Raw genomic sequence first — 15,090 nt, forward strand, 5'->3', positions numbered from 1 at the left:
TTTTTATGTATTTCCTATGACATAGATTCTTTGTTGCAGTAGTTTGTGTTTATTATTGATGTTGGCAATTAATTAAATCACAACTTTTAATTGAAAAGTTCTTTTTAAACTTAAGTATATGAAAGTACTGATAGCAAAATAATGTTACCAGTTTCTGGGAAAATAGGTTATTCATACTCTTATGTTAACATTTGCCATTTTTGTACACTCTGGGTTTTGTTTAAGGTTCTTCTATTACTGCAAGAGCCACAGCTATGTTTCATGGCCCACTCCGGCGCCAGCTTCATCATGCACTCATACCTCATGGGAAAGGTGGGCGTTCCTCAGTCAGTGGGGTTGTGGCCACTGTGTTTGGAGCAACAGGATTCCTGGGCCGCTATGTTGTCAACCACCTTGGTAAGTAAAATTCTTTGAGTTCCCTGTGCTCCAGTGCCATTTATTAGGTAGGGTTGTCCTACCTAATAAATGCCTAATTAGGCAACCCTAATGAGAAGCCAGGAGCCATGTTTCTTTTCAATTTAACAGTGTTGCACACATTACTTCTACCTTGGATTTATGTAATTTTGATCTGCTCTACATTGGGAAGTATTATCATGCTTCCTGTATAGGATGTTGAGACAGGAATAGGGGTCTCCGAAAAGTTATAGCATCTCTAGCACAGCAAAATATGCTTTTTGTAAAACATGATATCCATTCACTTATACTAGAAGTTAAATATTTACCAAATCACTGTCATATGAAGTATCCATATTATGTTAATGTTGATCCTTGCTTCAATCCATTCTTTCTTAGGACGTATGGGATCACAGGTGATCATACCCTATCGGTGTGACCCATATGACACCATGCACCTTCGTCCCATGGGTGACCTGGGTCAGATTATCTTTCTGGTAAGAGCCTGTATGACTGATTATTGGAGTTGACAGATACAAATTACGGAGGTCATTTTTAGGAGAGAGAGAGAGAGCAGCAGTTTCATTCCAGAGTGAACCGAGGGCATCCTTTATTCACCCATTCTTGTAAACTCTTGCCCAGCAGTTGACTAACGTTTTCTGTAAAGGGCCAGATAGTAAATATTTTAGCTTTTGTAGGTCATAGGATCTTTTCATGATTGTTCAGGTCTGTGCTTCTAGCCTGAAAGCAGCCATAGATAATGTATAAATGAAAGGAAGTGGCTGTGTTCTAATAAAACTTTATTTACCACATTACTGGTTAATCTTAATTAAGATGTGCTGTAATTATACACACCAGATTTCAAAGACTTAGTACAAAGAAAATGATATATATCATTAATAATTTCTTACACCTATTACATAGTGAAATAATATTTGGATATACTAGGTTAAAGAAAGTATATTATTCAAATGAATTTCACCTGTTTCTTTTTACTCTTTTAGAAGTGACTGGTGGAAAATTTAGATGGCTTATCTGCCTCATGTTATATTTCCTTTGGACAGTGCTTCTGTAGATGGTGGAGATCACAAATAGGGTGTTTTATAACTTAAGTTTCCTTGGCACAGAATGAACTTAGAACAGTGCTCGCTGTGCTTCCCTATTGTTTAGACCAAGAGTTGCCAATGAGGCAAGGAGGGTGGGGGCTGGGAACAGGGTAAGGCAGACCCTTCAGGGAGGTGATTAAAAATGTGTTGGCCTTTTCGGTTGCCATTATGACTGAAGTTTATACTGATTTCTTAGCTAGGGACCAGGGATGCTAAATATCATATAGTGCCCAGGGCAGTCCCTTTCCACAAAGAGTTACACTGTCCCCAGTGCCTGCAGTTATCCTGTTCAGAAACACTCTGGGCATTCATGCTCAGTCCTCCTGTTCTTCTGGCTAAATTGTCCTGCTTTTATCATTTTATATGGAGTTGAGCTCTTCCATGTACACACTTCCCCTTTTAAAAAATATTTGGTAAACATCCTTAAGATCTCTGATCTATTCCTGCAGATTATTTGTGATCTCTCTTAAATTCTTACTTATTTTTGGGACGCCTGGGTGGCTCAGTAGTTGAGGGTCTGCCTTTGGTTCAGGGCGTGGTCCCAGAGTCCTGGGATCGAGTCCCACATCAGGCTCCCTGCGAGGAGCCTGCTTCTCCCTCTGCTTCTCTCTGTGTCTCTCATGAATAAATAAATAAATAAATCTTTTTAAAAAATGAATTTCTATGTATTTTTAATAGCATTTTCATTTATTCCTTACTGAATGTTCACAAGCTAAGTATATTATGTTGGAAATTTCTTGTTGCTAAAGTGTTTTTCTTTCCTGAAAATCTTATTCTCAAATATCTTCTTGGTCTTACTGTTAGTTACAGGAGCTTATTTTCTTTCTAGTTTCTTTATGACTTGGGATTATTGGTTACTTTGTCAATCCTCAGAATTAAAGTTTTTCACAAATAATAGGTGAAAACTTTGGCTGGTAGATGCAGTCATTGGAATTGAGCTATATGATCTATATTCCATTCTTCCCATAGGTATTTATTGAGTGCCACATTGACCTAAATTATGAACATGTCTTGATGAATAAGACTGCAGGGAGTTCTCAGTGTTAACAGAGAACATGGGGACTAAGCATAGAACCTTTTTTTTTTTTTTTGAATGAGAGAGAGAATGAGTGAGCATGAGAGTAGTAGAGATGGAGGGGAGGGGCAGAGGGGAGAGAGAGAGAGAATCTTAAGCAGGTTCCGTGCCCAGCATGGAGTCTGACATGGGGCTCAATGCCACAACCCTGAGATCATGACCTGAAACAGAATCAAGAGTCGACATTTAACCAGTGAGCCACCCAGGTGCCCCAAACATAGAACTTTGAATATAATAATGTTTACAAAAGTGGAAGTACAAGAAAGGTAAAATGGGAAGACTTCACTCTATTGTTTATTTTTGAGAAGGATGGACCATACTAGGTGTGGGGTACTGATTTCCCTGCTGTAGTCTCTGTTGGAAGTTGTCTGAACAACTACTTGGTTTGCTAACATGACTGTATCCCCTGGGCCTTCTCCCTGGGAATTGGATTTCCTTTTAATTCTTTCTCTCCAGGCCACCCTCTTGGGCCCTTCCTGCAGTTATGTCTCAAGCTCCTTCACTCTGAGTTTTCTTGGATTCTTTTTCTTCCACCCTTGCCATCTTTTCTAAGAAAAGCCTTCTTTAGCTCTTTATGTGAAGAACTCCTTTTTTTGGTTAGATATGTTAACTTACTGTGCTACAGATTTTATGTCTGTTTTACTTAATCTTTATAGCAAACCCATGAGGTAGGTTGTATTTTCAAATTTTACGTGGGGGTCAGAGAGAGAAGTTTTACCAAGTTTGTAAAAGGCAAATGGAATTTGCATTCCTGTCTGACTCTGCAGCTGTCACTGTGTACGTCTCTTGTAACCCCCTCCTTCATCAGTTGTAACTAGTTTGTCCTGCTGCGGGCTTCATCTTTTGATCTTGTGTCTGTTTTCTGTAGCCCTGTCTCTCTTTTCTAAATTGCACCGCCCTCTGCCCCTGCTCACTACCCTTCAGCCTTCCTTTCTCACTTTCCCTTGCCACTCATACATATACCTTAGCAGTTGACCCTAAGAACTTCTTACTATTTATTTTCTTTCATTGAAATGTTTAAAAAATCCAGTCTTATCTTAACGTAGAAAATGCTTTACTTTGTCTGGGGTTATTTAATCCCCAGTCTCGATTTTGGACAAGAACCATCAACGTGACTATAGGCCTGAATCGCTACTCAGACATTTAGTTCTACACTGAAATCTGCCATTGGCTCACTCTGCTCCTTTAGGCAGGTCACTCCTCCCTGAGTGTTGTTTTAACATCTTTAGAGTAGAAATGGCTAGATCCAGGATTATAAAGAGAAAACAGTTAAAAAGAAAAAGTCATGAATGCTCCCAATTTAATGTTAGCCTTGAAGAGATAGATAACTCCTGTTTTTCAGTCGGTGGCTGGTTACTGCAAAAAGGGAAAGACAGTTTTCCTCCCAAAGGCTCTTAGGCTTTATTTCAGGAGGGGAGATTTGGTAACTAGAATCCCTTACAAACTTGCGGGGGGCAGGTGGGTGGTCAGAAATGGATGTGCCCCACTAAAAATGGATATTGTCTTTTCTAATTCTATCATTTCATTACCTGAATAAAACAGATATACTGTGACCTATTTGTCTCAAGGAGAGTCAGAGAACCAGCAGGGAATGTGAGACCTCATGACCATTCCTCTTATAATAAATGGAGCCTGCATGAAATGGTACCATATTATGACTATAACAGGCCCTGTTTTGAAACTTGCCCTTATGTTTGCATCTGACTGACTTCTGTTCTTATAGGAATGGGATGGGAGAAACAAAGATTCTATCCAAAGAGCAGTGAAGCACAGCAATGTGGTCATTAATCTTATTGGGCGAGAATGGGAAACCAAGTAAGTCTTTGGCTCTTGTGTTTTCTTTGTATATGCTGTCTTAGGGTTCAGTAGATATTCATTGGATACCTTCTAATGTCAGGCATTATAGTTGTCACATTTTTAAAGTCCATTAAGCATTGATTGAACACCTGTTTACTTACATACCCCAAAACCCTCTTTCAGGAGATTTAGTCTGGTATAAGTAAACAAAGTGATGTGCTACCCATAAAAAGCCAGTATGGATTGTGTCAGTATGGTTGGTGTCATCAACTTGATGTTAATGTTATTGCATTAAACTGGAGATTGATTTTTTTTAGTTTTTTTTTTTTTTTTTTCCCCTGAGGGAAACAAACCCAGGGATAAAAAGTGGGTCCCTCTTTAGCTCCCAACACTTCCCCGCTCCCTACCCAACCACTACAGTGAGATGTTCTCAAAGGGTCTCAGCCTTGGGATTCCTTGAGGTCCGAGAATATTATGTATACTGATTTATAACTTATAGTAATAAATTAGGTAATATATACAGTACTTCAATTATGTATAGTAGTGATGAGCAGTAAAATTTATATGTATATCAAAAATACACATATGTGTGTATATATATATATATATATATTAATTTTGACCCTGTGTTAAATCATTGCCATTTACAAGTTTAACTATTATGAATTATAGTAATAGTATGAAAACCAGCTTATCACAGAAAGCTTTGGGATCCGGAGTCAGGTTTTCTTAACTGATCCCTTTTTCTTCCTTCTTCCAGAAACTTTGATTTTGAGGATGTTTTCGTGAAGATTCCCCAAGCAATTGCCAAAGTGTCCAAGGAAGCTGGAGTTGAAAAATTCATTCATGTTTCACATCTGAATGCTGATATTAAAAGCTCTTCTAGGTATCTGAGAAATAAGGTAAGTGGTTCACAGAGCTGGAGTTTCTTGGCCCCTTCGAAACATGACTTAAGTGAGAAGAGTTTCTCATTGACATATCCAGAATTAAAAGGGGTTTCTAATTCTCCAGATTTAGAATTAGATTGATGTGTGTGTTGTGTTCTGGCATTTCTTTTGAGTGCCTTCTGTTTGTAGGGAACTATGGTAACGGGCTTCAGAGATGGATAGAGCATTATTACCTGTTCTCAAATGCTGAAAGTTGCTTGGGGCATAATAGAATTATATAGTAAACTTCATAAGAGTAGAGTGTTATTCCTGCCGAAAGAGTCCTACCTGTGTTTTACCTACAAGGTTAAAAGGCCATTTTTTTCCCTCAAACCTTGTGCGTAGTCATGGTCTTATGTAGCTCTTGTTGTAAGCATAATGTAAAGGCTGAGAATGACAGGGATAAATATTTGGCAAGGAAATATAGTATGTAGGCTTTTTATACTTCCAGAAACCACATTGTCATCGAGATTGTATCTAGGTATTGACCATTCTGATTTGGAGTCAGTCTAACATGAAATGTCTTTATTGTCAGGGATTCAGAGAAATTGCAGTATCTGACTGTCTTTGGCATTTGTTTTCTGCTATGATGAGCCACTTTGGGTCAAATTTATAAGGCCACTGAGTTCTTTGCCAGTGGCTCCCAACTTTTTTGACCCACTGCATTCTTTATTGAACAAATGATTTAGTAAGTACCTTCTGTGTGCTGCATATTGTATTAGGTGGTGTATAGTGTAGTGAATAAAACAGACATGGTCTTAGCCCATGTCTGCTTTCTAGTCCATTGAGGAAAATAATTCCACTTCTGCCTAGTGTTGCAAAGTAGGGAACTGTGCCATAGGAGAATATGATGGTGGAGAGAGAACATCTATCAGTTAGGAGCATTTAATTGCTAGCATCTGAAAATTCAGTGTAATCTGGCTGAAACATAAAGGGAGTTTATAGGCCCCTATATCTGAAAAAATCCAACAATAAGGAAGCTTAGCCCTATTGGTGCCAAGGTTCATCAGAGTTTCAGCTTTGATTCTTTCAGCCTTTTTTTTTTTTTTTTTTTTTAAAGATTTTATGTATTTATTCATGACAGACAGAGAGAGAGAGAAAGGCAGAGGGAGAAGCAGGCTCCCTGTAGGGTGCCCAATGTGGGACCCGATCCCAGGACGCCAGGATCACGCCCTGAGCCAAAGGCTGACACTCAACCGCTGAGCCACCCAGGCATCCCTCAGCCTTTTTTGTTGTGTAAGCTTTGTTTCTCATGGTCATGGAACTGGCTTGTAGGGCATCCAAGCCTCACCATTTTCAAACTGCATGGATGAGGGAGAATGAGCGTGTACACTCTGTGCCTGCCTCCACACTGGCACTCACAGAATCCGCTCAATCTATGGTTGTTTGGAAGGGCCAGGGTGGGAGAAAACTCAGATGTCCAGCCCCATGGCTTACACCACAAGGTGGATTTGGTTTCTGTTGAATATAAGGGGAGAAACACGTGAGAAAGACAAGGCTTTCGGGCAGTGGTTCTTACCATTAGCTGCCCATTAGAATCACTGAAAGAACTTCTTTGAAAAATCCTGCACCATGACCGATGAAAATAGAATCTCTGGGGATAGAACTCAGGCATCAATATTTTTAACTTATTTATTTATTTATTTATTTACTTTTAATTTATGATAGTCACAGAGAGAGAGAGAGAGAGAGAGAGAGAGAGGCAAAGACACAGGCAGAGGGAGAAGCAGGCTCCGTGCACCGGGAGCCCGACGTGGGATTGGATCCCAGGTCTCCAGGATCGCGCCCTGGGCCAAAGGCAGGTGCCAAACCGCTGCGCCACCCAGGGATCCCAATATTTTTAACTCTTGCTGGGTGATTCCAAAGCTTAGCAAAGATTGAGAAATAGTATTTACAGAGAAGGAAGAGGATGATCCAGTTTTGGATGCAGGTTACATTGCAAGTGTGTGTTAATCATCCAAGTAACAATGATGGTGAGTGGGATTTATGATCCTGGAGCTCAGAAGTGAGGTCTGGTTTGGAGATATAAAACCAGTTAATTAGGGGCACCTGGGTGTCTTAGTCCATTGGGCGTCTATCTTCAGTGTGGGTCATGATCCTGGGGTCCTGGGATCAAGCCCCTCAGTGGGCTCCCTGCTCAGCGGGGAGCCTGCTTCTCTATCTGCCCCTTCCCCCGAGAGCTCATGCTCTCTCTCTTGCTCTCTCTCTCTCTCTCCCAAATAAATAACATCTTTACAAGAAAAACCAGTTATTGAAGCAAGGTTTGAGAATAAGTTTGCCTAATGAGAAAGCGTAGATTGAGAGAACTTTGGACAGAGCCCAGAGGAATACCATTGATTAGTACTCTGGTAGACAAGGAGGCACCTGCAAAAACCAAAACAAAGACTGAGAAGAAGTGGATGTGGCAAGGTAGGAGGGAAACAAAGAGTGCGCAAAGTCATGGAAGCCAAGGGAAGACGGTTTATAGGAAGGGAGTCGTTGCTTATGAAAGCTGATAAGAAGCCTAATGAGGTAAGAACTGGAGAGTCAACTTGGATCTATCGATATGAAGGTCATCTATGATTTGGTCAAGAATGGTTTGGGTGCAGGTGTCAGGGCGGAATCACAGGTGAGCACAGAGCGTGAGCAGGAGCTAAGGCAGTGGGGCAGCATTTTAAGTAGTTTGGTAAGAGGAGAGAGGGGGCAAGAAGTTGGAGGGGTACATAGAACTGGGATTCTTTTTTTCCTCTTAAGGTGGAAGGTCTTAACATTGTGTAAGTACTGGTGAGAGGGTACTGGTTAGAGTTGTGGATTTTCTGGCAGCAACGTGAGATGGTTTTGTCTGCTGTTGTATTTTCTCTTTGGATGAGAAGGTAAACTCATTTACTAGAAGGAAGAGAATAATAAGGGAGGAATCTGAATAGAATGGAGAATGTTCGAAATTGTCATAGGAGAGAACAGCTAATTAGAAGAAAATCATACTTGTGGGAAATGTTGAAGGCCAAGTTAAAATCGATGATGTGAGTATATAGTGGCACCAATTTATGATTTTTTAAAAATTCAGGTGTAATTGACATATATTAGTTTCAGGTGTATAATGTAATGATTTGACATATGTATATATTGTGATCTCCACAATAAGTCTGGTTAACATCACCACATAGTTACAGATTTTTTTGTGTGTGTGATGAGAACTTTTTTTTTTTTTTAAGATTTTATTTATTAGAGAGTGTGCTTGTGTGCACATCGAGGGAAAGGGGCAGAGGGAGACGGACAAGCAGACTCCCTGCTGAGTGCAGAGCCCAATGCAGGGCTCATTCCCAGGACCCTGAGATCATGTACTGAGTTGAAGTCAGATGCTTAACCGACTGAGCCACCCAGGTACCCCTTTGTGATGAGAATTTTTAAGATCTACTTTAAAAAAAAAATTATTTATTTACAAGAGGCAGAGACACAGGCAGACAGAGAAGCAGGCTCCTTCAATGCGGGACTCGATCCCAGGCCCCCGGGATCATGACCTGAGCTGAAGGCAGATGCTTAACCACTGATCCACTCAGATGCCGAAGATTTACTCTTTTATTAGCAACTTTCAAATATACAATACAAGCTTATTACCTAGAGTTGTCATGCTATGTGTTACATCCTAAGGTATCTTACTTTATAACTAGAAGTTTGTTCCTTTTTATCCCCTTTGCCCCTGCCTCTGGCAGTTAGTTTGTTCTTTGTATCTATGAGTTTGGTGAGTTTTTTGTTTGCCTTTTTTTTTTTTTTTTTTTTAAGATTTTATCTATTTATTCATGAGAGATACACAGGGAGGGAGGGAAAGAGAGAGAGAGAGAGAGAGAGAGAGAGAGAAAGGCAGGCAGAGGGAGAAGCATGCTCTTTCGGGCATGCAGGGAGCCCGATGTGGGACTCGAACCCAGGTCTCCAGGATCAGGCCCTGGGCTGAAGGCGGCGCTAAACTGCTGAGCCACCCGGGCTGCCCCTGTTTGCTTTTTTTTAAATTTCAATTCCACATATAAGTGAGATCATGTGGTATTGGTCTTTCTTTGTCTGAATTCTTTATTTAGCATAATGCCTTCAAGGGCCATTCATGTTGTTGTAGCAAATGGCAAGATTTCCTTCTTTTCTGATGGCTGGGTAATATTGCAGTGTGTGTGTGTGTGTATCACATTTTCTTTATCCGTTCATCTCCCAGTGGACTCTTAGCTTGCTTCCGTGTCTTGGCTATTTTAAATAATGCTGCAGTGAACACCGGGATGCAGATATCTTTTCAAGTTAGTGTTTTCATTTCCTTTAGATATATTAGCAGAAGTGGAATTGCTGGATCATATGGTAGTTATATTTCTAAGTTTTTGAGGAGCCCTCATGTTGTTTTCCACAGTGGCTGCACCAATTTACATTCCCACCAACAGTGCACAAGGGTTCCCTTTTCTCTACGTCCTCCCTAACATTTGTTATTTCTTGTCTTTTTGATCATTTCCATGCCAAAAGGTGTGAGGTGATATCTCATTGTGGTTTTGATTAGTACATCCCTGATGATTAGTGATTCTGGGCACCTTTTCATGTACCTGTTGAGCATCTGTGTGTCTTTACAGGAAATACGTCTATTCAGATCCTCTGCCCAATTTTTAATCAAATTGGAATTTTTTTGGTTATTGAATTGTCCAATTTATGATTTTTATGTATTTATTTTCCTCCAGCTCTGAAGGCAGCAGGAGTGCATGGCTCAAAGAAGGAGGCTGATGGGGTTTTTTCAGAATTGGGATTTTGCCTGGTGGGTGGAGTAAAGACAAAAGGATGAGGTAGATTACAATATTGGTAAGAGAGTGATTGAAAAGTTGGGCCATGGGATCTAGTCTCAGGCAATTAGGAGGGCTTGATGTGGAGGAAAACAGTGCTCCTGAGAAGGTGATGAGCAGATCTCTCAGGAACAGATGATGAAGCAGCAGCTGGAGATTGGGAGCTTGCCCTTGGAGAGTAGGGTATGTTCATGTAGTTTGAGAAGAATGGCGATTGCAGTTCTTAAAATGGTTTGTGGCCTGAATGAGCTGAAGGGGGCAGAAGTAGAGAGAAAAGGAAGTTATTGGAGTTGAGAAGCTCAAGAAACAGAGGTTCAAGTCCACCTGGACATACATGTCACTCACAGTGGTGGTGCAGGTGGAGAGGAAGGCTGGACAGGGTGCTGATACCTGCATGGAAAGAGGCCTCATCTAGGAGGAGATAGATGGTAGCAAGCTAGGGTGTAGAGGTTAGGAAGTTTCCTGACCTGTCCCTGACTCCTCTGGATAGGTATGTGTGCTGTCACTTCCATATCATGGCCTCCCACCACACTCCCTTTTCTCTGGCCAACTGCTAGATTGTTGACACCTTCCAGAGAATCTGTGATTAGAAAGAAAAATGGAGGCTGGAAAAATTCCACTACTGTTGTTATTCTCCTTTCTTCTGCCTATTTATCCCTAGGATAAATATAGTAAGAAACCCAACAAGAGCCATACAGGCAGGGCATTTTTGTATGCTAAATAGCACTTGGGGCTCGATCTCATGATCCTGAGATGATGTAGGTCTTCCTTGTTAATAGCAATCTCTGTGGAATGGGATCCGCTTTAGTTTCTGATTCTATTGAATTACCTCTCAGCTTACTCACTTATGTATTAGGAGAGGATTCTGACCCTCCTAGGAAGTAAGTACTAGGATGGTTAGTGAGGTACAGTTTTATCAGTAGCTTCCTGTTTTTCGTTGTTAGCCATTCATATTATTTTTTTCAGTTTTCTTTTTATAATATATAAAAAAGTTCTTTGTAACTGACTTTTATGAATCCTACCATAATCTGGAGAAACTGACTTTTGAAATACAAGTAACATCCTGATAGTGGAAAGAATGCAAGCTCTGTTGACTCATCTCTGAACTCTTTTTTTATCTGGCTGGTTGTTAAGGCCGTTGGAGAGAAGGAAGTGAGAGATGCATTTCCAGAAGCCATTATCATAAAGCCATCGGACATCTTTGGAAGAGAGGATAGATTCCTCAATCATTTTGCAAGTATGTATTCTTTCTTGTATTCTTGTAGAGAGGAGGAGACTAGTTAACCAAGTCAAAGTTAAGCCCAAGCTAATAGTGTTCTCTGAATTGACAGACTCAGGTATATTTTCTCTATCCCAGTTGCCCTTTTCTCCCCAGAGGTTCTCTGCCTAGCATGGTCTTTGTTACTATCTATGGAAAGCAACACTTTAGATGCACAGAAAGAGTGCAGCCTGGGGAAGCAGAGACTGACTAGTTCTGGGACTGTGGCATGTACCTGGGAGGCAGCTTCCTTGTGTTGAACTGGCGATGAAAAGAGTAGTGTGTTACCAAAATGAAGCTGCCCATGTCACAGCACCTGGTCCGTAGTCAGTGCTTAAACGTTGGCCTTGTTTTTATTTTTCATATGAAGCCGGTTCCTAAACTACCCTCTCAGTTTTAGTCTGACTGCCGTGACCCCAACATCTAAATGTTGGTTTTGAAAGACAAAGAGGCAACATCATAAGTTTGTCAGGTGCAGGTAATCAGTCTTCCTTGTTTTTTTTTTTTTTTAAGATTTTATTTATTTATTTGAGAGAGGGAGAACCCAGACGCACATTGTGGGAAGGGCAGAGGGAGAGGGGGAATCTCAAGCAGACTTCTCACTGAGTGTGGAGCCCGACTCAGGGCTCTATCTCATGATCCTGAGATGATGTAGGTCTTCCTTGTTAATAGCAATCTCTGTGGAATGGGATCCGCTTTAGTTTCTGATTCTATTGAATTACCAGTTACCTCTCAGCTTACTCACTTATGTATTAGGAGAGGATTCTGACCTTCCTAGGAAGTACTAGGATGGTTAGTGAGGTACAGTTTTATCAGTAGCTTCCTGTTTTTCATTGTTAGCCATTCATATTATTTTTTTCAGTTTTCTTTATACATCCTTGGCCCATAAGTATTTGTTTTTTTGAGAACTGTTTTCCTAACTGATTTATTTAGGCTTTTTATATATTAAGGGCATGTATCTTTTGTTATATTTACTGTTCTTTTTTTTTTCTTGGCTTACTAAATTGTTTTAAAATTTATAGACTTTAATTTTTTTGAGTAGTTTTAGGTTTATAGAAAAGTTGAGTGGAAAGCACAGACAGAGCTCCCACATACCCTTTAACTCCTTGATCTCTGCCCCCAACAGTTTTCTCTTTTATTTATTTTTTTTTAAAAGATTTTATTTATTAATGAGAGAGAGAGAGAGAGAGAGAGAGACAGAGGCAGAGACAGAGGGAGAAACATGCTCCATGCAGGAAGCCTGATGTGGGATGTGATCCCCAGACTTGGGATCACATCCTGAGCGAAACTCAGCCACTGAGCCACCCAGGAGTCCCTTTATTTCTATTTTTAAAAAAGATTTTATCTATTTATTTGAGAGAGAGAGAGAGACAGAGCAAGGGCAGGGAGAGGGGCAGAGGGAGAAAGAGGTAGAGGGAGAGGGAGAAGCAGACTCCCCCGCAAGCAGGACCCTGAAATCATGCATTGAGCCAACACCAAGAGCCTGAGGTTCAACCCACTGAGCTACCCAGGCATCCTCTGTGTTGCTTTTAAATAAAACCAAGAATCAGTCCCCTACCTGGGTAAGCTGTAAATGCCGCTTGCCCTTCCCCTACTCTTGAGGACCACCCTCTTGCACTCTGCATCAAGACAGTGTTATCCTCGCCTTCCCAAGCACACCCTGTTTCACAGAGTGCCAAGCAGTGGGAACTGACATCACTGATCCTTATTAAAAATGATAGCATTTCACTTTTATTAAACGTTTGGTATATGCCAGGCACTGTGTGAAGCGTTTTGCTTGCATCATGCGATGGGAAGCTTTGAGGCAGGGACTGGTATGGTGGGGGGTACCCATTCCACCAGTGTGCCAAGTGCGGTTGGAAGAGGTAAAGGATCATCCAAGGTTGCACGGTCATACTCTGTTTCTCAAAGGAAGTTTCCAATGGATGGACCCAGGTGCTGGCATGTGAATCTGTTCCTGTCACTTGAGCCAGCTGAGAGGAACATTAATTTGTTTGAGAGGACGTGTGCCAACGGTATTCTGAAATTGTAGGGTGACAAAAAAGGCTCTGGGTACAGAGGTGGCAGAGTGGTTCAATCTAATCTTGGAGGTATTTTCTTTGGAAGTATTTTCCTTATAGAAGGAACACAGTGATTGCCTTGGTGGGGTCATGATGGCGGTGGGTCTCATCAAGCCCTACGTGCGCTCATTTGATGCTGAGTCAGCTGCACAAATGTACCAGTTTGATGTGGGACTTGATACCAGGACTCTAGGATCATGCCCTGAGTCTAAGGTGTTAGACGCTTAACTGATGAGTCACCCAGGTGTCCTAGTTTTCTCTATAATTAACACCTGGCATTAGTGTGGTACATTTGTTATAATTGATGAGTCAATATTGATACATTAGTATTAACTCAAGTCCATAATTTACATTAGGATTCATTCTTTATGTTGAACATTCTGTGGATTTTGACAAATGTATAATGACATCTACCTAGCATTAGAGTATCACAGAGAATAGTTTCATTGCCTTAAAAGTTCCTTGTGCTTGACCTATTTATCCTTCCTTCCTCACCCCACTACCTGACAAACACTCATCTTTTTCTGTCTCCATAGTTTTGCCTTTTCTAGAACACCATATGTTTGGAATCATATACTATGTCGCCCTGTCAGATTGGCTTCTTTCACTTAGCCTCTGCATTTAAGTTTCCTTTGTGTCTTTCCATGACTGATAGCTCATTTCTTTTTATAGCTGAATAATATCCCATGGTATAAATGGACCACAGTTCATTTATCCAATTTAGATAGTTAGTTCTATCCTGTGTTTTTCCCTGATTGCTCATGTCTTTTCACATTCTGTATTACCTTCCAATTTAAAAAAAGAAATGTGGTAAGAAACACAATATAAAATTTACTGGGGCTCCTTCCTTCCTTCCCTTTCTTTTGATTGTAACCATCCTAATGGGTGTGAGGTAATATTTCATTTTGATTTTCATTTCTGTAATGATTAGTGATGTTGAGCATTTTTTCCTGTGCTTGTTAGCCATTTGTGTATCTTATTTGGAGAAATGTCCGTTCACATCCTTTGCTCATTTTTTAATTGGATTTGTTGTTGAATCCCAGGAGTTCTTTATATGTTCTGGATGGTAATCCCTTATCAGATATATGATTTACAAATATTGTATTGCATTGTAGGCTGCCTTTTCATTCTGTCCTTCAGTGCACAGAAGCTTTTAATTTTTATGTAGTCCAATTCTCTTTTTACTGTTGTTGTAGTATCACCAAGAAATCATTACCAGTGATCAAACCCAGTGTCACGAGGCTTTCCCCCATATTTTCTTATAAGGATTTTGTAGTTGTAGCTCTTATGTTAAGGTCTTTGATGTATTTTGAGTTGATTTTCATATATGGTATAAGGCCAAGGTCCAATTTTATTCCTTTATATGTGGATCTTCAGTTCTCCCAGCATCATTTGTTGTAAACATTGTTATTCCCCATTAAATGATCTTGGCACTGTGTCAAAAAAAAATCATTTGATGATAGATACAGAAGTTTGTTCTGTTCCACTGGTTATATGTCTGTCTTTGTGCCATTGTTTTGATCTTGATTACTATAGCTTTGTAATAAGTTTTAAAATCAAGAGGTGAGACTTCGAAATAGTCGGAATAGTTTTTCTTTTCCAAAACAGTTTTGGCTATTTGGAGTCCCTGAAGATTCCATATGAATTTTAAGATGGTGTTTTTTGTACTTTTGCAGAATTCACCATTGGGATTT

The 15,090-nt window shown here is 40.3% G+C and overlaps 1 protein-coding gene across 1 annotated transcript in view; it reads left to right on the forward strand.

Moving 5' to 3' along the window:
* NDUFA9 (NADH:ubiquinone oxidoreductase subunit A9) overlaps window positions 1-15,090 on the forward strand; it is a 40,997-nt gene that overhangs the window by 5,886 nt on the left and 20,021 nt on the right. Inside the window, exons 2-6 of the mRNA XM_038576545.1 lie at window positions 226-396; window positions 793-890; window positions 4,298-4,389; window positions 5,132-5,273; window positions 11,213-11,315. Of these exons, the coding sequence (XP_038432473.1) occupies window positions 226-396; window positions 793-890; window positions 4,298-4,389; window positions 5,132-5,273; window positions 11,213-11,315 (606 nt within the window). The remainder of the gene's footprint in view (window positions 1-225; window positions 397-792; window positions 891-4,297; window positions 4,390-5,131; window positions 5,274-11,212; window positions 11,316-15,090) is intronic.

Source organism: Canis lupus, chromosome 27 (genome assembly GCF_011100685.1).
Source record: "Canis lupus familiaris isolate Mischka breed German Shepherd chromosome 27, alternate assembly UU_Cfam_GSD_1.0, whole genome shotgun sequence".
NCBI lineage: Eukaryota > Metazoa > Chordata > Mammalia > Carnivora > Canidae > Canis > Canis lupus.